The following is a 23,263-nucleotide window of genomic DNA, read 5'->3' on the forward strand; positions in this document are numbered from 1 at the left end:
GGGGATCACAGCTGGAACATGTGCACAAGGCAGAATTTCCAGGGGCATGCCCCAGCTGCTGACTGGGAGAATTGTGGGCACTCTTTTCAGGGCAGAGAGGCAGTGCCCCAGCCCTGGAAACTCCCAGGTATTGTCTGTCCTGCTTCTTGGTGATTCCTTGGTGACTCAGAGCAAAGTGCATTCCCACGGAGGAACTGTCCCACATTTCACCAGCACCAAGCCCTGCCCTCAGCACAGGCAGTGCCCTCAGCTCTGCTTCCAGGAAAGGTGATTCACACCTGAGCTTCAGCCCCAGCTCGGGTTACTCACCTGCCTGCAACCCTCGGTCAGCAGAGCTTGGCTTTCCAACAACAACTCTCCAGTAACAGGCAGGGCTTGGTCAGCTGAGATTGCAGCTTCCAAACACCCTGAGAGGGACACGGATTTCACACTCAAGTGAAGTTTCTAAGGGCTGCCATTCCCAGGAACTCATCATCCTGTCCAGCAGCTGATCTGCACTGTGAGAACAGGAATCTCTGCAGAGGTGGTGTGGAGGTGCAGGAGTCCCATCACCTGCTGGTTCCCTGGTTTCTAGGGCTTCCCTGGACTTCCAGGGCTAGGGACAGAGTCAGAGCTTGTCACACACCTCTGCCAGGGCTCAGTGTGCTCTGCTGGCCCCCACAGCCCAGTGACCTCCCAGCTGGCAGCCATAAAGATGCCAAAAGGGACAATCCTTCTGGAAAAGTCACAAACCACACAGGCAGGCTGCAAAGGAAAGTAAAAGGGAGCAAGGAGAGCAGCAGAGACTGGAGAAAAGAAGAGCTGCTCCAGAGATCCATCCCAAAGCAGCAGGAAGGGGACACAGTGGATTGATGGGACATGGGAGCTGCTGTACAGGGAATGCTTTGGTCCAAGGTGAGCAGCCAGATGTTGTGGGCATTCCCACAGCCCCAGAGATGGTGTGGAGTCTCCCCCTCCTCTGCTGGGGCCAGCTCATGCACGCCCACCCACCCACCAGAGTCCCCAGTCACTGGGGATGGAACAGACCCTCAGTGAGATGGCAGAGTGGCTCTGAACCTTCCCAGTGGGAATGGGAACAGAACTGACCCTCAGTGAGACGGCAGAGAGGCTCTGAACCCTTCCCAGTGGGAATGGGAACAGAACTGACCCTCAGTGAGACGGCAGAGAGGCTCTGAACCCTTCCCAGTGGGAATGGGAACAGAACTGACCCTCAGTGAGACGGCAGAGTGGCTCTGAACCCTTCCCAGTGGGAATGGGAATGGAACAGTCCCTCAGTGAGATGGCAGAGTGGCTCTGAACCCTTCCCACAGGGAATGGGAATGGAACAGACCCTCAGTGAGACAGCAGAGAGGCTCTGAACCCTTCCCACTGGGAGATCTGCAGCACAGACACAAAACAAACCCCACTGTCAAACCAGCCCAGACAGGAGGATCCCACGCAGGTGTCTGAGCGACAGCTTCACCCTCCTGCTCCCCCAGCCTGGCTGATGTGAGCACAAACCCTGCTGGGATCCCAGATCTGCCAGCAGGAACCACCCCTGAGCAGGAAAACAGAGGAGCCATCCCCTCTGGCACAGGACTGAGGGGCTGCTGCAGCCCCACAGGCTCCAGGGCGAGGGGGAATCTCCTCCTGGTGCTCCTCTGGAGGACAGGGAAGCCCCAGCTCAGGCTCTGATGTTTTTCCCTGTTTCATTTCGCTCTGGAGCTTTATTGTGGCAGCTCCAGCTGAGCAGATAAAGCCCATCACGGGAGCTCAGTGCTTAGCAACCATTACTGGGAAAATACTGTTTTCCAGTAAGAGTCTTGGCAGGAACAGAGCAACTGCAGGGGAAATTCACTGCAATTCCTGTGCTGGGTGCATCCTGCTCCCAACTGCTCTGCTGCTGCCCCAGGGACATGCAGCCATTCCTCAAGGTGCAAAACAGCCTCTGTCACCCTGCAAAAACATCATTTGAGCACCCATGACTGAACCTCTGCACAGGTAAATGCAGTTTTCAGGGACAAACTCAGGCACAGGAGGATTTTAGCACCCACACTGCTGAACATTTGGGATGCTCCAAAAACCAGTGACCAACCTCTCCAGTGAAGCTGGGCATTCCTGACGCCCAGTGACTCACAAAGGAAGGCTGGCTCCAATGCTTGATGTCAAGCATCAAAGGCATCCACAAAATGAAAGAAATTCCCCAGGAATTACAATGGTGAGTTTGTTTTTCAAAGGAAATTGCAACTCTGTGCCCAAACATCACAGCATCCTGCACCAGAGTGTGGTACTTGAGAGAAATCACACAAAACCTGCAGATTTATTGTCACTGTGTGAGGCTGATAGAAAGGCAAAGGGGGGAAGAAAGGGCTGTGACAAGTAAATGGCAAATGGAAAATCCCAACAGCTCTTCCCTTTTGACACTTCTCAGTAATAGAAAGAGGAAATCTGGTTTCAAAACCACAGAAATCCCAACCAAACAGCATTTCTCTGGAGAAATGTGGTGTTTACAGAAAGTCTGTGGGTAGGTTTAGAGAGGCAGGCATGGAGATGGAGCCTGGTGGGATTTCCAGGAGACCATGTGCAGGTAGGATACCTAATTCCCAGTGAAAATCAAAATCACCTTGACATCCAGGAGGGATTTCTAATGGGATAAATACAAGCACTCACAACCTGTCTTCTCCCAAACTAATTGTGGGAACAAATCCCATTGATAAATCCCTGCACCCTTGTTTTTAGGCATTAATTTGGAGAAGCCACTGTCATTTTCCTCTCAGGAGGGAGCAGGCACAGCCCATGCTGCACCTCACACCCCTGGAAAGCCTGTCTGGCACCCAGCATGCTGAATAACTTCCCCTGCTCCCCAGAATAGATACACATGCAAAATTAATTCCCAATCAAGCCCGTGCAAAGCATGAGACGGCCTTTTAATAGGTGCAGAGCAGCAATTACCAGCGTGGAGTGAAAGCCAACAAGCATTAAAGCAGGGGTGTGGGGAAAACCAATTAAGTTTCCTTGGGATTCCTCCACACATTTGCCACACGCTTGAGGGATTTTCCATTTTCCACGCTCCCCTGGGGGCTGAGAGTGTCCCCGTGGGGAGGGGGACACATCCCCAGCCGTGGTACCCGGGATGCAGCTCGGTCTCCATGGAGACGGTCACCACAGCAACGGGGCTGGGAGGATGCAAGGGTGGAGGAGCATTGGGGGGTAGGACAGTTGGGACAGAGGGAGATGAGAGATCTCTGCAGCCAGGTCAGGAATTTGGGGTTTATTGCAAAGAGCCTGGGTGCAGGGCCCTGCTGGGAGCTGCAGCCACAGCTGAGAGCAGACTGAGAGAAGAGAGGGGGAGAGAGGGTGAGAGAGTAAAAGGGTAAGAGAGCGAAGTCCCCGCTACAATACAATAAATCTTCTTCTGTGTTGAATATTCTAATTCTCACTAACAAATCTAGTGCAATACACAAATCCTATACCATTTACGTACAGCCTATAAGATTTACTACATTACCATACTGTGTTACATTTTAAACCCTAAAAACTCCTCTTTGGGCCCCTTCTGCCAAGCTGTAGGGTCTGCTCTGACCCTTGGGCCTGTCTGCAAGCAGAGGGTGTTGGTCCATCAAAAGGGCATTACCTTCAGCTGGCCATGCCATTGTTTTCCAGTTATTCAGTAACTGAGGGATCTCAAAGCTTGCTTTCATTTCAATCTCGCTTATAGTTTCCATATTCTCGAAATCTTTTGCCAGGCAATGATATTTATAAGGCTTTCCTGTTTCCTCTTCCCCAACAGGAGGAGCTCCAGTCTCCCCAGCCCTGCAGCTTGCTCTCAGGGTGCTGTAACCCACATCTCCCATGGCCAGGGGGTTATCTGCACATGCACACCTCTGCTCCTGGCCCACAGCAAGCCCCGGGCTCCAGAGATAACAGACATAGCTCTGGCAGCCTGCAGCTCCCCAGCCCTGCACCCCGAGCCAAGGGCTCTCCCAGTCCTCCCTCTTCACCCTGTTCTGCAGCCCCCAGGGGTTAAAGGAGCCTCCACCATGTGCAGTCCCCTCTCTGGCAGCCAAGGGGATGGGAAACACTTTTTGCACGGCCAGATTGCTGAAGCAGGCTGGTTTCTCTGGAAGTTTCCCACCCTCGCACTGTGACAGCAAAGGTTCCATGGCTTCCCTGGCTGCAAGGGGAGCCCTGTGCAGAGCTCTCCCTGCTGGGTCAGAGCCGGAGAGAGGCATTCCAGCCTGGAATCCCCTGTGGAGGGCAGGGACAAGGCAGGGAGGGGCTGAGCAGAGCCCGAGGCTGTCAGCTTTGTGAGGCAGCCCAGAGAGCACAAAGAGCCCTGCTGAGCTCCCTGGGGGCTGTGGCTTTAAACCTGTGCTCTCCACCCACGCAGGATCCCGGGCCTGGAACAAATATCTCTACGTGCCTCAGTTTACCCATATAAAACATACACCTATAAATAAATATATAAAATATACCTATAAATAAAGATTAAAAATATACCTATAAATAAATAAATATATAAAATGGAGTGAACATAAAAACGTGACAGGAGGACTAAAGCTGAGAGCTTAATGCAAAACATTCTGTAGGATGCCACATGCATTCTCCAGCCTGGGAGGCTCTGGACATCTTTTTCCAGACAACCTTACACATTTAATTTTTCCTGCCCCTGTGCAGTGAAAGGTGCAGGGAGGGGCTGGGAGCCTGCTGCGTGCTGGGGACAGCAGCTGGGAGCTCCCTTTGCATCCCAGAAATCCATGAACCAGCCCATCCTGCCCAGCTGCTGATGGCACCGACAGCAGAGGGGAGGGCAAAGCCCCCCAGGCAATGCAGAGCAGCCCCTGCCCTCAGCTCTCAGGCCAAGGCATCGTTTTTGAGTGGAGAAAAGGAAAATCCCTGGGTTCCAGGAATTCCTGTGCACCAGCCCAGCAGCACACACGGGAGCTGGGGAACAGGCAGCAATTTGGGGGCTGCATCAGCATCCTGAGTGCCTGAGGGACCCCAGGCACTGCCCCAGCTGGGTCCTTGCTGCTGGTGGGACACACGGCTGGGAGGAGAGGATTGGGAGCAGCCGCTGCATTTCAGAGATTCCCAAACTGGACCCACAAGGATCCTCAAATCAAACTCCTGGTCCTGCTCAGACACCCCAACAACCCCACCCTGTGCCTGGGAGCATTTTCCAAGCACTCCTGGAGCTCTGGGGCTGTGCCCATTCCCAGGGCAGCCTGGGCAGTGCCCAGCACCCTTTGGGGAAGAACCTTTCTCTGATGTCCAACCCAAATCTTCTCAACCCAGCTCCAGCCATTCCCTCAGGGGCTGTCAGAGGTCCCCAGGGAAGAGAGATCAGAGCTGCCCCTCGTGAGGGAAGTGCAGACCTCAGTGTGTCCTTTTGTCCAGCCAAAAAGCCAAGTGCCCTCAGCCACTCCTCAAATGGCCTCACTGGAGCCTTCATCATTTTCTTAGGAAAATGCTCTATCTCCATAGATATCTCCACAGATATCTATCTTCACAGATATCTCCACAGATATCTCCACAAGCTTTCTCTCCACACATGAAAAGCATCCCCCATGGTAATTGGGAGGGGTATGACTGGCTGCTGAAAACAGCACTGAAGTATAATTACACCAAGAATCTGCATCTTTATCCACAGGGTGATAGGGAGTGTTATCTGAAATTTTGTCTTTGCTTTGTTCAAGCCAAAACCCCACCAAATTTGATGCAAAAATCCAGTTTTACAGAAGCAAGGATTTCCAATTCTAGGCCTTCAGGAAGGAATTTGGTCCAAACACTTTCCAATTGCTTTACATCCTTTTTTTCCTCATTTCCAGGAGGCCCCAGCAGCGTGGGGGACACCAGGGAGGGGACAGCTCGTCCCCCCTTCAGCAGCCCTGGCCACAGAGCCCTGCTGGGCTGGGCTGTAAATGGGATGAGGCTCATTCCCAGGGGCCCTGCATTGATTTCCGTTGCCTGACGACAGGAAAGCTTTATAATCCTATTAACTAAACACCCTGCAGGCAGCACTGGGAGGAGTGCAGAGGGGACTTGTGTAAGCATCACAGCCACCCCATGTAGCACCCAGCCCCAGGAAATGCCCCAAATGCCCCAAAAAATGCCCCAAAAAGCTGGGCTGTGACACCCATAGCAGCCAGGGAGGGGTCAGCAGTGGCCAGCACAGGGGAAATCTGGAAAAATTTGGAAACTTTCGTGGATCCCACCATTCAGGACCATGGCTGTGCTCCTGTTCCCTGCAATTCAGGACCATGGCCGTGTCCCTGTTCCTTCAATTCAGGGACATGGCTGTAACCCTGTTTTCTGTAATTCAGGGATGCTGAATTCCATGTGAGGCTCTCAGCTCCAATCACAGGAGCCCTCAGGGCCACAGCAAACCCCTCGGGGGCTGTAAATCCGTGCAGAGGATGAACTCCTGCTGCACTGCAGGGCCTCGAGGGAGCAGAAACTCTGTGATCCCACAGCACTGAGCCTTTTTGGCATCAGCTGATGTCTCCAAACCCCAAACGCTGCCTCTGACCCGCGGCCAAGGGAATGTCAGCACAGACAGCGGGAATCCACCAGGACACCCACGGGGCCTTGGGAGCCGAGAGGTCCCCAGGAAACCCGGCCTCCTAAAAACGCAAATCCTCGAGGAAAACAGGCGGGTGAGCCCCAGCCAGGTCACAGGGGCTGGGCTCGGGTGATCCCATCAAGAAAAACTGTCAGCATCTGCAGGCTCCGTCAGTGCATCCCACACAGCTGGCACCAGGCAGGGCGGGATGGATTCGGTTCGGGAGCACCCGAACAGCTGGCACAGCTGGATGCCAGGGCTGTGCCAGCCCCGGGCACTGGAAGGCTCTCCTGGAGTGACACCGGTGGCGCAGATGCGACAGCGGCTCTGCCTGGCGGGCCAGGGAAAGGTCACGGCCGGATCCCTGCTGGTCACAGACTGCTGGGGACAGCTGGGACAGGCTGGGCTGGTGACAGCGGCCACGGGCACCAAGGGAACGCGGGATCAGGGATTGCTTTTTATAGGAAGGACGCGGTGATTGACGCGGCCTTGCTGGGGTCTCACGGCGGCTGCGGGGCTGGAGCTGAGATCTGAGAGGATGGAGCTGAGATCCTTGAGAATGGAGCTGAGATCTGCGGGGATGGAGCTGAAATCTGCCAGGATGGAGCTGAGATCTCCGAGGATGGAGCCGAGATCCCCCAGGACAGAGCTGAGATTCCCTGAGGATGGAGCTGAGATCCCCCCAGGATGGAGCCGAGATCCTCCCCAGGATGGAGCTGAGAGATTCCCCCAGGATGGAGCTGAGATCCTCCCCAGGATGGAGCTGAGATCCCCCCAGGATGGAGCCGAGATCTGTGAGAATGGAGCTGAGATCCCTCAGGATGGAGCCAAGATCTCCAAGGATGGAGCCGAGATCTGCGGCGATGGAGCTGAGATCTGCATCACTCAGCACACACAGAGCTCCTCCAGGCTGAGCAGTGCCCGCACACCGAGCTCTGCTGTCCCAGCCCAGCCCAGTTTGGCGAGCTGGGCTTTCCCAGGGAGCCGGGCTCTGGCTCTGTCCCCGCTGCCATCACCGCTGGCCCTTCCCGGCGCTGGGGAAGGGAACCCACGGCAATAATTCATCGGGAAAACAACAGTGCCATCTGCTGCACGGCCCGCCGGGCTCCGGGCAGCCCTGGCCGGCCCACGCAGGGTCACAGAGCCCGGCAGTGCCACCGAGACAGCATCATCAGAGGGAAGGCGGCCCCACAGCTGTCCTGGCGGCCCCACTGCTGTCCTGGTGGATGCCACAGCTGGATGGCCCCTGGTTTGCACAGACAGCACAGGACAGCAGGAGGAGAGGCAGAGCAGAACGTGCTGGACTCCATCTAGTGACTGCAGAGTGTGAAGGACATGGAGGAGGGAATAGACTCAGCAAAAGCAGGCAGAACCCTTCCTTCTCTATCAGCCCCTGGAGCTGACACCCATCTTTCATCCCCTCCACAGGCAAGGGGAGGGGGAAGCAGCTCCTAACACTCACCAAGGTTTGGTGAGCTCCTTCTCATCGTCCTGGGCATCTCCTTTGGAGAGAAAACCCAAATCCTGGCACTGTGCACCATGCACTCCCCCAGCTGTGCTGTATCACCCCACATCCCAGGGAAACTCCAGGTGATGGGGACACTCAGGGTCAGCCTGAGGGAGCTGGCAGCAGCTCCTGTGCCCCTCCAGGCTGCAGTTTCCAGCCAAGTGCAGTTTCCAGCCCTGCCCCACGAGCGGTGGCAGCTTGGTGGCAGGTGAAACAGTTTCCCTGCACACACTGCCTGGAGAGCGTGCTGGCATCCCCGTCAGATGGGTTGCTATAGCAATGGGAAAGGTATCAGAAGCAAAATCCATCTTGATGGATAGTGCAGATTGCTCTGGAGATCACCACCTGAGATCAGAAGCCCTGATTGCCCCGATCAGGTCCAGCAGTCAGGCCCCATTTAGGGAATGACAGAGTGACAACACCACGAGGAGATGAAAAACCCAACCCCAAAGTCCTGAAAATCCCCTCATTCCTCCACTGAGCAAACTGGCTCAGAGATAACCCACAGCACCGAGCCAGGGGATGTCAGATCCATCATTACAACATCCCAGAGATTTATTCTGGATCCTCTGCTGCATCCTCTGCTCATGTCTGATCAGCCCAGGCACACAGGCTGGGGCTGCGTGAGTGGGAGCTCCAGATGGAGCGGCTGAGCCATGCCGAGGAGGGCTCTGCATCCTCCACCTGCTCCTCCCTCGCTGTCACTTGTTGCCAGCTCTCCCCCTGCCCCTGCAGAGCAGCAGAAAGGGTTAACCCCGAGTGCTGGAGCCGCTTCAGAGCTGGGGGCAGATGAAAGGGAAGAGTAAGGGATGAAAGGGAAGAGTCAGGCAGAAATGCAGCTCCCGCCGAGCTGAGCTCCCTCCTGCCCCCAGCCAGCCCAAGGCTGCCCATCCACCATCTGCTCCCTTCTCCTGCCCAAACGGCCACAGAGGGACAGAGGGGATGAGCCTGCAGCCCTGGGAGCCTGAGCCAGGGTGGAAGCCACCTCCTGACCCAGCTCAAGAGCCGGTTTCCTTTTTAAAGGCTGAAATTCAGCCTTGCCTTTCACATGTCGGGACACCTGGAACAACACACCTGCAGCACTCGGAGGTGAAAAAAAACCCTCCCTGTGTTTGCTCAGCTTATTTACTTTGCAACACTCAGTTTTAGCAGTTGTTTGTGTGGGTCTTTCCCTTAGCAACCAGGGAGAGGAACATTTACAAGGCATGAAAAAATGTGGCTGTGCAGCCCTCAGAACCGGCAGGGTGCGGCTGCAGCTGGAAATTCCTCTCAACTGGTAGCCACAAACAACGGGACCTCAATGAATTGCACCCCTTAAAAGGCAGAGTGGCTCATCCCCTTCAGCAGGAGGAGCCAGGACTTTAAACCTGTGCTCTCCACCCACACAGGATCCCGGGCTTGGAACAAATATCTCTACGTGCCTCAGTTTACCCATATAAAAAATACACCTATAAATAAATATATAAAATAAACCTATAAATAAATATATAAAATATACCTATAAATAAAGATATAAAATATACTTATAAATAAATACATAAAATATACCTATAAATAAATATATAAAATGGGGTGAGCATAAAAACATGACAGGAAGGCTAAAGCTGAGAGCTTAATGCAAACCATTCTGTAGGATGCCACATGCATTCCCCAGCCTGGGAGGCTCTGGACATCTTTTTCCAGACAAGCTTACACCTTTAATTTTCTGCATCTCCCAGTAAAATCAATCTTCCCACCCCATAATGACAGAAAGCTCCTGTTCATGACCCTAGGCAGGGTCAGGACCCAAACTCCAGTATTTTGGCTGCCAATCCCCTTTTCCAAAGGGACATTCCACAATCCAGCACACACCAATGTGGCACTGGGGCCTGCCTCACATATGTGCCCCCAATGGAGCTCATTCAGTTTTTATTTTTTGGGCTGGACCAAGGTGAGTGAGGCCCAGATCAAAGAGACCCACAGGGTGCAGGAGGCTGCTCTGGAACGCACATTTTCCAGTCCAAAAATGGATCCCAGCCCACTCCTCCAGCACAGCATCAGCCCTTCCCTCTATTCATCCCTGGTCTCCAAGGAGCCATTGCTGCCCACTTGCATTCCCAGCACAGCCCCCCTGCCCAGGGATGGGGCCAAACATCAGAAAAAGAGAAAGTAAAAAGTCAGAGGAGCATCAGGACCCAACCCAGAGTCATGCTCTGGTGCCACCCCCAAATTTCATCCCTTTGCTTCATCCTCCGTACCCCAAAAACACCAGGGGGTTTGGGAGCGCAGAGCTTTAGCCCACCTCGGCTCGATTGCAAAGCTTTAGCCCACCTCGGCTCGATTTAGCTATTTTGGCTTTATAAACACACTAGGCAGAGCCAAGGGAGCTGCGGATGCCGCCTGGCCCGGGGGGTGCCAGGGGAGCCGGCCCTGGCTGGGCACAGCAGCAGCAGCAGCATCGCAGCACGGCGGCTGCTGCAGCATCGCAGCGCCCTCAGAGCCTGTCCCAAACCGCGTCCCTCTCCCCCCCATCCTTCAGCTCCTCTTCTCCCAGCCGCATCAACCATCGCACAAACAGAAAGCGAAAAAAATCGAGAGAAAAACATTGACAAACACACTTCCCCCGCTCCCTGGGCAAAGCGGCTGCGTCTCCTCCGCCAAAGCCCCGCTGCAGACGGGGTCCGGGGCTGCTGGCACGGACAGTGACCGGGGCCGGGGCTGCTGGCACGGACAGTGACCCCGGCCCCAAGAGGCAGCAAGGGACGGACACCTGCAGCTACAGAGCCCCGGCAGAGCCCCCGGCCCCGCGCCCCCATCGGTCACGGCCACGCGTGGGCAGCCCCGAGGGCTCCGCAGGGAACCGAGCCGGGCAGCGCCGCACCGAGCCGGGCAATGCGGGGGCACAGCGGCAGCGGTGCCCCGGGCACGCACTCACTCACTCACTCACTCACCTGGCTGTCGATCATCATCGTGCCCCGCTCATAGCCCCAGCGCCGCGGGGCTGCGGTGCCGCCGGTGCGGGGCCGCGCTCAGCGCCCCGCCGCGCTGCCCGGCGGCCGGGGCCGATGCTCCGAGCCGGCCATGGGGCCCCGCCGGCCCCGCCGAGCCGCCAGCGCCGAGCGCCGAGCGCGGCCGGGAGAGCCGAGCTGGGCCGGGGGCGGGAACGGGGCGGGAACGGCAGCGGAGCGGGGCGGGATCGGCTCCGCCACCGGCAGCGAGGGGGCGGCTCCCGGTACCGGGAGGGGGGCGAGTCTGCAGCGGGGACAGCCGTGGGTACCTCTCCGGTGCCACCCCTTGGGGGTTTGGGGGTGTTTTACTCCGGGAGCAATGGGAAGGAAAGGTGCAGGCCCCGCTGCGTGCGGTACAAACAGGAGAAGAGATCGGGACAGACCTCTCCGGGCTGTCCCGCTCAGGAGGAGAGGACAAACACTGAGCCAGGGAGCTCCGGCTGCTCATCCCCCCTGAAACGGGGCACAGGGGGCAGCGCTGCCGGAGCTCGGTGTGTGCGGGAGCTGTGGGAGCCAGCGGGGTTGCCCTGGAAACAGCTCCGGTGCCCGTGGCTTGTCATGATGAGAGCGATGACATGAGCCGTGACAGCGATGGCAGGAGGAGAAGGAGCAGCGAGAAGGCTGAGCCAGTCCATGGCCGAGCGCTCCAGGCGCTGCAGGGCTGGTCCTGGGCACCAACACCCCTGCGGCCACCCCGCTCTCTGCAGGGTCACAGTGAGCGACAAGGGACAGCCCAGCGCACCTGCCCGTGCCGCTCCTCCGCGGCTCCGGGCCAGCTGAACCAGCAGCTCCGGCCGGGGAGAGCAGCCAGGAAAGGAGAAGGTGCTGCCAGGGCTCTGCCGCTGGCACTAGATGCTGCTACAGAGCAACACAATTCTAATTATAGCAACGGTGTCGGTGAGAAGCACAGTGAGAAAAACACGCACGTCAAAAGGTCGAGAGCTGTGTGATTTGCTGCTGGCAAAACTCACTAAGAGCCACACCGGAATGAAGCACTTTTTTAATGTAATTTGTACTCATCTGGCTCGCTTTAAATTGGCTGGAGGTGCAGGGGGATGATGTGGGCATACAAGGAGTGGAGATTTGTGGTTAAAACTGCGTTTTTACTCCCAAGGCTTTACACTAGTTTTACACAAAACAGCGACATTTGGTGGATCTGTGTTCAAGCTAAATATAGCACAGGAGAAGTCACGTCAGTGCAGCAACACTCGTGGGGAGAGGAGGGAGTCTGGTGGGCAGGCAGACATTCAAATGTCACCCTTCAGATGGGTTTTTCTAGTGATGCTTCCCTAAATCATTTGATTGTGTGGAGCAGAACTCCAGGGTTGGGGATTTACCGTGAGTAAAGTAGAGCCCAACCCACTCCTGTAACTCCTGCTCCGGTTCCTGCTGTCCCCAGAACAGCCTGGCACTGTCACTGTCACACTGTCACTGTCACTGGAGAGCAGCAGTTGCTCTGTGTGTGTCACCCTGGGGTCCCAAGGGGACTTGCTGGGGCAGGAGGTGAAGCAGAGCAGGTGGGATTCAAGTGAGAAAATAATAGTAATAATAATAATAATAATAACCACCACCTTAGTGCTAAGAGCTGCCCTTTGAGATTGGAGCAAATCCCCACTGAGTGAAAACAGAACAACAGACAGAGACACTCTCTGCCTCAAAAAGCTGAACAGGTGAGACAAAAGGCAGGAGAGTGAACCCAGCTCCCATCCTTCCAGCTCCTCTCCACCACCAGCATGAAGGCAGCAGGATGCTCGTGGCTTTTGCACAAGCTGGTTTTGTGCAGGGAATGTGTGACTGATGTTCTTACCCCCCCCTGCTCAAAGATCATCTCATTTCCGTGCCCCACAGGCACAGATCTCACCCACAGAGGGTTTGACTAAGCCAGTCCTTTCATAACTGCCTCTGTGTGTGGCACAAAATGACATTTCTGGTTAAAACTGACAGGGAGCATCACCTGTGGGAGGGTTATGGGAAATCCAAACCAGAGAGGAAAATAATCTGGCTTAAGTGGAAATTATTCTTGTCCTATCAGTGGGGAGAAGGAGGGGATCAGAGTCTGGCCCCACCTCAAATCATATTCAGCGCTGGAAGTTTCTGTTTCACATCACACAGAGAAATTTGCCCTTTGGGGGTGGATGCACTGGGCAAGACAGCAGCAGGGAGAAGCAAAGAAGCAGCCTGTCAGATGGGTGCTTAAATTAGAGGGACTATGAATGATGAGTCTGTTCCAGCTGAGCAGAGAGGGATGGAAGGGAGAAGGGGCCCTGGGGAAGGCAACAAGCTGCTGCTCTGAGGCTGAGGGCTGAGAGCTTGAGTGGGAAATACCTTGAGAGCACAACCACATCCCCAGGAGTGGGGTTTATTTACCTGTGGTGATTCAGTTTTCACCCAGCTCCCTGCGTTTCTAAGTCCCAATTCTTTTGGCACAAGAACATGTAAGACAAGCTTGTCCCCCGTGGTGAGAGTGGCACTGTGCTACCTCCCTACCACGTGCCTCAGTTTCCCCGCTGTGCGCTGGGTGTGGGTGGGGAATGCACAGCACAAACAGGTCCTGGTGAAGCTCCCACAGCGCACACACGAGCCTCAGGCTGCACAATCCAAACTGGGAGAAGGAAAGCTGGCTGCTGCTGCTGCTGCTGGGGGAAGGGGATTAATCAGCAGGAGATGACAGCAGAAGTCCAGCCTTTCATTAATTACAGGAGGGCACGAGCCGATTCAGGGAGCAGCTCCCACACGGCGCTGTGGGGGTTGTGTTTTATTCTGCAGACATTTTCTCCTCTCCCTGGAGGCACCAGGAGAGTTTGAAGGTGCTGCTTCCAACCACGGCCCCGTGGAGCAGAACTGTGTCACACAACACGAGCCATTCCCCCGGGGAGGAGCTGCAGGCCTGCCAGGAAAATAAACACGTTTGGCACAGCACAAACCAGGCCATTATGGTGTCAATCAGAGGGCTGAGGATGCAGCCAAAAGGCAGCTGGGATGCAGAGCTCAGACCAAGCCCTTCACAGTTTGTTCAAAACAGGTACCCCAGAAACGCAGACCACCCTCTATCACCCATCCTCTGTGCTGCAGAAATTCCTCTCACAGAGGGTTTGTGAGTATCTGCACAGGAATCCAGTAATTAATGTGGCAGAATGGCTGCAAACCCAGAGCAATTTCCAGCAGAATTAACCATGAGGGGAACTGGCCATTGCCACAGCTGATCTATGGATTTTTTTTTTTTTTTTTTTTTTTTTTTTTTTTTTTTGTGGCTGCTATGGAACTTCACGTTTTTCTTGGAATCTGAGCACATTTCTATGAGGTCTAGCCCAGCCCAGCCACGTACTGACACCAGGAGATAAAATTATCTGCCTTGACTGGACAGCTCCTTCTGGCTGGTAAAGAATCCATATGCATATATGTGTAATTAGCATAATGAGAACCCAGTTTCAGCGTGGCCTTGAGGCACTAACTCATTGAGCAAATAAGAAACAGACAGTATTAATCCTGGGCTGGTTGGAAATGTATCTTTCTGGAAATATTTGGATAAGTGTTTTTCCTCACCATTTTGGCTTAGGTGAGGTGCTTGATTACCCAACATACATGTCAGGGGTTTAAATTCTGGTTTAGTTATGTAAAGGGGCAACTTCCTCCTGCACCACATCGCTAAGAACAGCCTGGAGAAAATATAATAAAGACCCTTTGCTGGATTAAGCACAAATCAGCCAACCCAGCTGCCACTGGGGCTTTGGGGCTGGAGGTATTTCAGGTACCTTATCTATATTATGGGTCCGTGAAAGCTTTTCTAATTAGTCTTCTGGAAGATGAAATGCCTGCCATGACAGTGGCAAGTGCCATTTCCAGCCTGCTCACAGGGCTGAAATGGCTCGTTAAGTCATCTGCAATCAGTGGTGGGGCCCTAAAGCTTTGCATACTTGATTCCCTGCCATACAGCTATTTTCTCATGTGAGGAGAAGCAGGAACAGTCAGGCACCTCTTCCCTATTTTCCCTCTCTCTGCCAAATTGGTTTTTTTTTTCCTTTTTTCTTCTTTTTTTTCCTTTCCCCCCCCCCAACTGTTCCCTTAGAAACAGCCAGCTCACCCTTTCACCCTGCTCCTCCTCTCCCTGTGGCCTCTCTGCTGCTCCCTCATGGAAAACAGGGGCTGAGGTGCCCAGCCCTGCTGCAGCACAGGGAGATGGTGTTCGTGGCAGCCCTGCTGTGACAAGGGAGGTGGCACGGGCACCCCTGTGCTGTGACCTCAGCTGCTCACCCCTCTGAACGCCTCCTTCAGCTCCCCAGCACATCCAGGGAGGGGAAATGTTAACCCCAGCTCCAGGCTGAGCTCCCAGCCCCTCCGGAGCATTTCAGTGTGCAATGAAATCATCCTGTGTGCTGGGAAGGCGTCAGCTCGTGCTGTCAGCTCCAGCAGCTCCTCGCCAATTTGTTTCACAGAGCTCAGGAGAAATTGGAAAGGGCTGAAGCAATGGAGAGGAACACGAGCATCTCAAAAGCAGATTTTCTGTGTTGGAAAAGATTACATGATCCACAGAGACATGTGACCCAGGGAGAAGGTTCAGAGCACATCTGTGATTGAAATAAACCTGGAGAAGTTCAGTCTGCTCTGAGCTGAGCCAGTTCTGTCTAAACTTGGATCTCCAAAGCACAGGCTGGAATTTGGGAGATAACTGCTGGATGAGTTCATGCTGTTTGTCCTGTCAGAACAGGGCTCTTACTGGCAATGCCTGGCACCAGCTCTCTGCTGAGAAGGTCCAAGAAATCCTGCTGCACACCAGTCAGGGATAGCGAGCTCTGAGTGCAGGTTTCCTCCTGATTCTGACAAAAGGCATTGGTTTAAACCACAATTCAGGAACATTTATTGCCCTGCAATGTTCTTTTTTTTTTTTTTTAAGTGAAAAGGTCTTTACCAAAACCCAAGGTCTTGTCCTCCACAGGAATGTTAAATATCATTTTGATCTTGTTAAATTTCCACCAGGCCTCAGGAAAACACTCACCAAAGGCAAATACAGCCATGCACTGGATAAGTGGCCTTGTGGATGATTTTTTGTGTGCCACAGCCTCAAGCAGGATGCATTCATAAAGAGTGGGAATCCAGAAACATTTTCAGTCTCACCTGCACTTTGCTGCTGTTTCTGAAATGCATTTAGACCCTGCTCTCCATAGGAACAATTCACATATTCCCTTCCCAGTTTGCTCCTTCCAGGAACAAAAATTCAAGGTGGGGCACATTCTGGAGGAACTAATTTTGGCTGCGTGGAGGATCTCTGTGCAGGGATGATCATTTTCTGACCTCTTTGTAGTTCTTTTTCACATGGAAAAACGTACGAGGTGGATTTGGGGGGGCTTTGGCTTCCTGTCACCCCAAATGTACCCTGGAGAAAGCAGCTTGGAGGGTTTGTGGGACAGAAAGTGCCTGTTGAGGTGGCTCTCCTCCTGCCAGGATGGTCATTGTGGCACAGGTTTGGGTTTTATATTTTTCAGGCTCTGTGCTGCTTTAGTGTTAGGGTCTGGGCTTCCTATGAGGGGATGGTGAGCTCTGTGCACAGAGCAGGGAGACAAAACAAGGAATTCTATTCTTTCAGGAAAAGCAACAATTCAAAAAAATTGAATTCTATTCAATTCAAAAAATTGAATTCTATTCAATTCTCTAGCTGGTCGAGCTGCCCTAGCTTGGTCTAGGGGACCAAGGACAAATGATCCCAATCTCAGCCCAAGAGCACAAACACCGTGGGCTGAAGAGAGAAAAACAAGAAGGGTGGGACTGCAGGGGCTAAAGCTGGAATTGGACAATGAACTCCAATATGCAAATGGAGCAGAACTGATAAAAGTGAGAGACCTCATGCCTGGTTGTGCATTTTTGGACAATCATCTTCCCACAGAGGAAGGGCATCACCCCAAGGACTGAGTGCACACTGAGTGCTGCCCCTGCTTTCCCACAGCAAAGGCTGCCACCCCCATGGTGAGGTTCAGGGGTCTGCAGGCATCAGGATCAGGTCCAGAATCTCAGCATCAAAGGTCCCTTCCCAAACTATGGGGGCCAGCCATGGTGTGACTGTCAGCACATCCTGGTGCCTGGAGAGGGAAAAAAACAGAAATGTTCATGAAATGTGACTGTTCCTGTTGGTTTGGGGTCAGTAAATGGGAAAGAAGCACAAAATAAAGGGAGCTAGAGCAGTGTGTGAATCAGCATTAACTCGCCATGGAGGGTGTTAGCCTCAGATATTTTCCCCCTGAGCTCTTATTTGAGGTTACAAAGCATGGACATTTCAATTCCTGGGCTGAAATTAAGCACTTAACACATCAGCAAAAACCCGAGGATCTGCTAAAATCTCATTTAAGGACTTTTCTGCTGAGGAGAGTTTAATGACCACTGAACTCTCAGAATGGGAAGCTGTGCCTATTTGCTATCAGCCTGATGCAGATTAAAACACAAGTAATAATAATATGAAAATTACTATAAAATATAGCCCATTGCTCTGTTATTAAAACACAGCTTGCAGCATGACAGCTTATTTTTCCAGCATTTATATATAGCTCCAACACATTCAGATATAATTTAAAATGCTGTATGTGAGCCAGCATTCAAATGAGTAACAAAGTTAGAAAAAAAAAATCCTTAATCTCCTGTGAGGGAAGTGGAAATACTGAATATAAATGCAGCAGAGTCTGATTCTGCCCCTATTACAGCTCTGCAATGCTGTTGCAATTTGCTGCTTTGTTTTCAGTGTTTCGTTCTTACCTTTTTGGTTCTAAAGGGAGATGTCATTTATGTGGAACTCACCCCAGCCTGATCACATTCACTCCAGACCAGGAGCTGGAGCCCTGTGCTAATGAAATTTGTCGCACCTGCCAGAGCTCAGTGCATCCCTCGGGGTGTCCAGAGTTGCCACAGACCCCATTGGGGGGCTCAGAGACCCTGGCACACAGCCCAGAGCACCTGGGGATTTGATTATGACCCCTGGAGCAAGTTACCAGCTTTGTATGAGGGTCTGAAAGTCACACAGGTTTCAATGGTGTAATAACAAAATGATCACAGGGTGAAAATGTAGATTTTAGATTTTTGGTGTGGGGGTTATGGGGACAAGATGGAGGAACTTGAGCGTGCCCAGCCTTTCTCCTTCTCGTTCTCCATTTTCTGCAGTGCTGTTGGGACTTTGGGATTGGTTTAGAGTAGAAGTGCACTGTCTAACACAGGTGATAGGTATTGGGAATTCAGTGTAAATGTGTTATACATAGTTTGTAGTATAAAAGGACAACACAAAGAGTGCCTGTGGCTGCCCTGCTGAGCAGATCTCAGCTGGGCAGAAAGAAAATTTTATAGATAAGAATTAATAAACAACCTCAAGAGCGAAAAGTGAAGAGTCCAGACTCGTTCTTCAGAAACAGAGACATCCTGCACATCTCAGGGCAGCAATGAACAACCAAAACCTGAGAGCATCCAGCACGTGGCCACACCTGGGGCTGCCAGGTCCCACCTGACACAGCTCCAGGATAAAACAGCACCAGAGCAAACTGGGGGAGCTGTGGGGAGCAGCAAATCCAGCCAGATCCTCCAAGCCAGATCCAATGCTTGCAGTCTGAGAGGATACAAGAATAACACTTCACTCCTTCCTGCAGCAATGCCTGTGATTGAAAGATTAAACTATACAGGGAGAAGAATTTGGGGTGGGGAAAATGTACTGAGTGATCTGTCCTGTTTCTGGGTTGATTATCCTCTTTATTGGAGAGGGAAGGAAGCAGGCATGTTCACTTTAAGCTCTGTAAATTTGATTTTAAAGGGCAGCCCTGGGTTTCCCAGTGAGTCATGGTCATCCTCTCAGTGCCAGTGAACTCCTCCAGAAGACAGAGCATGAAAAGCTTCAAGACTCTCTCCTCATTTAACCCAGTATTTACCAGCTGATTTAGCACAGAAATTTATTCCAATATGGAAGAAATATTCAGGCTGAGCACACCCTGAATATATGGGGGAAATAAAATATATATATATGTGTGTGTGTGTACCAACAGGGTGTGTTTATTAGCTTGTAAAGGAATGTGGCTGTTGAAGGTGAACTGCTCCAGATAAAAGTGAGGCCAAAGGAGGCTGTAACAACCTGAGCTGCACACAGAGTTTGTCCAAGTCGCTTCTTAGTGCTGCTGTCCCAAATCTTCCCTTAAACTCCCTGCTTTGGCTGTGTTTGCTGCAGGTCACACAGAGCACCTGCTTTATTTTGCCCTGAAATGGGTTCAAAGCTCTCCCACTGCTGGCTCCAGCCTCAGCACAGCTCCAGAAGGCATTTCCCACTTCCAGATATTACAAATCTGTGATATCTTTCATACAGATAAGAGAAGTAATTTTTTACTTACTGATATTACAGATCTGCCACCTCAAAAAGAGTTCCTGGCCTCGACAGAGTGTGTGTGTGCTAATGTAATAACTGGGAATGAAGAGGAAGTGTGTTAATGAGTGTACAGTGACCAAACCCAACCGGAGAGCAGCTGCTGGCACTCCCCTGTGCTTGGGCTCTCCTGGAACAAGGTCCTGCTCAGGGTGCCCCAGGACTCTGGAACTGTGAGTGCTGCAAAGTGCCCAAACCAAACCCAGCAGAAGACAAAGTTCAAACAAAGAAACTCACTTTGGCGCCAGGGCTCTTGGCTGCAGATAAAATAATCTGTAAAAAGGGAGAAATATCCATTGAATTATACATGAATATGCCTGGGAGAGAGGAGCAGCAGTTTAAAGGTCAGGAGATAAAAAAGCCTGAGCTTACTCGGGGAAAAGCTGGATTGGCTTCTCTTCTGTATAGTGGAGTTTTGTGGAGCTGCAGGATGGGGTGGGAAGTGAAAGGGATTGTTATGCTTTGCTTAAAATATCAACCAAGTTTGGCTTCAGGACCTGCTGAAAGCATCACCTGCCCACACCTCCAGGGCTCCCCAAGGGACAGAAAGATTTGGGACAGAACACACAGCACAACAGGGACAGAGAGGTGCTGGCAGCAATTCCAGTCTCTGAGGAAATCAGACTGGGGTTTAGGGGTCAAAATCCCCATGGGACTGTCAGCAATAATCATGTTTGTGCTCCATGCCCTGCAAAACTGCTCCTGGTCACCTGGAGGGCTGAACTACCTGAGATAATCACATTTCCAACAACATTCAGAGGAATAAGCACCTGCCCAGACACAATGGTTTGGAATAATCAGAAATACCTCTATGAAACATCATTTTTTTTTTCTATTTGCATGGTTTGCTTATCACAAGAACAGCAGGTCATGGGAAAAGCCACAGCTTGTGATGTCCCAGCCCTGGGACAATGTGGCAGTGGGGAGGTCACTGGCCCTGGACCCTGCACTGTGTAAATGCCCTCTCTGGGCACCCAGGCTGGCTCAGGTACCAGCTCAGAGGGCATTTCCCACAGCAGCTCCCCTTCACCTGCCCAGGTGCTGCCACAGCACAAACACAGCCATGGACAGAGCACAGATCCCAGAGGGAGGAACAGGAACCTGATGGGAACTACTGGGGGTTATTCCTGCCTGTGCCAGAGCTCCTCCTGTGCCTGCTCATCTCCCCTCTGTGGTTCAGGTGTCTCTCTCTGGTGAGAGGACACTTGGGGCAGTTGTGCATGTGCAGGTGTGGGATTACACCCTGATAAAGAAGCTGCATTAACCTTCCAGTCCTGAGACCACAACAAACAAAACCTCCCTCACCTGAGAGAGCCAGAGCTGTCCCAACAGGCCCCAACAGCATTTTGGGGTAGCTTTTTGTTTTGAGAGAGTGACTAATTACAGGTTCATAAATAAAGAACAAGCCCCTTGTTAAGCACTGTTTGTGTTGTCAGGGAAGAGCAGGGCTGGAACAATGATCTGTGTTACTCATTAGGCACAGAACAAAACACTCACAAGGTTTCAGGGCAGGGAGGGTAGTAGGGCACTTTTCCACTCCCAGCCAGAGCCCTGCGAAAGCAAAGAAATACTTTAGGATAGGAAATGTTGAAGGAAACCTTCCTAGGATTTTCCAACATCACCTAAGGATCTGGCAAAGATTTTGAGAGGTGACCCTGGCTAACTCCATATCTGATTTATTAATTAGTGTAGGATCCGCTGTGTTCACATTTTAACACAGTGTCCTGCTGCTGAGGCAAAATGCAGCTGCCCACCAGGTGAAAGTACAGCAAGTTGCAGCATCATAAAAATGTGATAATTCCTGATAATTTATTAATTAATATTTTAATACTTAACAGAAATGCCTTATCTCAAATTCCCTTCCATGTCTGAGTTTGCTCCACAAGCCATACTCAGTTGTCAATATATTCAGTTACAAAATTCTGTGTTTGAAAGCTGTGATGTCTGAGAGTCGCAGAGCTGGTGACACTGGAGTGAGTTTGGACTGTGTGAAGAGACAGAGAATCACCTCTGTAAGGCCTGAGCTGAAATGTAACTGGAATATTCTATACTCAAGCATGTGTTTGTGTGTCACTATGGTGTTAGCAGCCTGATTTGCACCCAAATTTTCTTTTTTCCTCTTTCCCTTAGGGCCTTCTCCCCCTGCCAGTGCTCCTTTATCTATTACACAAATTGCTGTTCTTCCTTACAGCTCAAAGAGAGGCTTCCCATAACATTTGTATTTTACAGCCTTTATTTTTGTGTTCTGGGAGTTTTACACATGATCTACACAGGATGTTTCAGATATGACCGAGCTGGCCAGCAAATCCTTACCAGATAACTGCAGCAACAGCAGCCAGGCAGGCAAGAGATGCCACCAGCACCTTCCTGGAAATCACTGTCTTCTGGAGAAGGAAGGGCAACCTCTGAATTCCAGCAGCTTTCACTCTGCAAAGAGCAAACAAAAAGGGAAAAGGGCTGCTCACTCTGAGAGAAATTGATCATTTCTCAGAGGAGGATGAAGTTTCTTGGTGGCTTCTCTTTTAGAAGTGATAAGCACAGAAGGCATCAGATTGTAAGAGCCAGGGCACTGAGGTAGCATCTGTAAAATATCTGAGCAAGTTCTTCATCCCAGGGAGCTTTAACCCCAGCTCTAGTGCATGGGGACCCTTTCTGATTTCATCCCACTCTCTGTGGATTCCATTTTATCACCTCAAGCGTGCACCCTCTGAAATTGGATCAAACCAGCCCCTCCTGTGCTGTCAGAGAGCTAACACAGTTATCACCGGGCTGATTAACTCACCTTTCACAGTCCAGGAACGCCTGCAAGGGGGGCACACCCTGCAAAGGTGCCTGAAGGAAAGGTAAACTGGGGTGTGAGACCAGCAAAGGAACCTTTCACAATCCTAATGCCCCTTGGGTAAAGGTTAAGCCAAGGAAATTATTTCCTCTACAACAGCCATGAATATCAACTTTCCCCAAGCCCAGCAGTCTTAAAATCACTCCTGCCTGTTCCTGCTTTAATTTCTTTGGCTGGAAATAGACAAGTGGCAAAAAGTTCTTTAATTTGCTTTACTGTGTCACACAGAAATCCTCTCTGGTGCTTCTTCCTCACTTTCCTTTGAGAGAATCTAATTTGCTTTCATGAGGAAGCATCACAAAATCCTACTTAAAAATAATGACTAACTATATATATATATACATATATATGTGTGTGCATCTATATAAATATATATCTTAAGGCCTTCCACCACTTAAAGCCTTCATGGATTCATGCTGAGCAGCTCTGGATTCTTGCCTAAAAATGCTGCAGATCCCCAAACCCAGAAAGAAGAACAGCCTTCCCCCTCAGGCAGTTGTTCTGTGTTTTGACCAGCTGTATCTCATTCCTGTGCTAGTTGTGTCATGAGAGCTGCTGTGCTGACACCAGGATTTGTCAGTGCCACGTTTCTTACCTTGTGCTTGATGCTTCCAGCACATGCAGAGCAGATAAATGTGCAGAGGGGGTTTTCAAACTGTTGTTTTTCAGGCATTATTTGAGAGATGGCTTCAGGAAAGCCCTTCTCATCAGCAGGCTTCCAAATTTCCAGCCAGGATCTCTCTTGCTGCAGTCCAGGTCTGGGCATCTCCCTTTCCACTCCTCAGGGCTCTGATGTTTCCTTCCCTCTTCTCTCCTGTGACCTCCTTCAATCTTTCTTTGTAATTGTCTAACTACAAGATCTGGGATTCTTTCTGTCAGTTCTGACTGGGCTCTCTCTAATCAGCCCATTCTTGTGAAATTGGTGCCAAAGCACCCCAAATTCCCCCAAATTTGCCCCCCAAAGCTGAGAATCTGTCACAGTTCACACATCCCACAGGACACCTGCCTGCTT

General features: G+C 51.8%; 2 protein-coding genes across 3 annotated transcripts in view; both read right to left on the reverse strand.

The window, feature by feature from the left end:
- RALGDS (ral guanine nucleotide dissociation stimulator) overlaps window positions 1-11,208 on the reverse strand; it is a 54,630-nt gene extending 43,422 nt beyond the window's left edge. Inside the window, exon 1 of one of the 2 annotated variants that reach the window (XM_074556551.1) lies at window positions 10,979-11,208. In XM_074556551.1, coding sequence (XP_074412652.1) covers window positions 10,979-10,996 — 18 coding nt within the window. In that variant the 5' untranslated portion in view covers window positions 10,997-11,208. Of the gene's footprint in view, window positions 1-6,194; window positions 6,214-10,978 lie in introns of those variants that run through there. The other variant, XM_074556552.1, reaches the window with a different exon arrangement.
- Window positions 11,209-16,312: 5,104 nt separating this feature from the next.
- Window positions 16,313-22,924, reverse strand: GBGT1 (globoside alpha-1,3-N-acetylgalactosaminyltransferase 1 (FORS blood group)). The gene is given in 10 exon segments (XM_074556648.1): window positions 16,313-16,347; window positions 16,350-16,471; window positions 16,928-17,019; window positions 17,022-17,106; window positions 19,650-19,685; window positions 19,785-19,835; window positions 20,910-20,963; window positions 21,726-21,839; window positions 22,195-22,214; window positions 22,847-22,924. Coding segments are annotated over 10 exon segments (687 nt in total).
- Between the last annotated feature and the right edge of the window lie 339 nt (window positions 22,925-23,263).

This window comes from Zonotrichia albicollis, chromosome 21 (genome assembly GCF_047830755.1).
Source record: "Zonotrichia albicollis isolate bZonAlb1 chromosome 21, bZonAlb1.hap1, whole genome shotgun sequence".
In the NCBI taxonomy this organism is placed as follows: domain Eukaryota; kingdom Metazoa; phylum Chordata; class Aves; order Passeriformes; family Passerellidae; genus Zonotrichia; species Zonotrichia albicollis.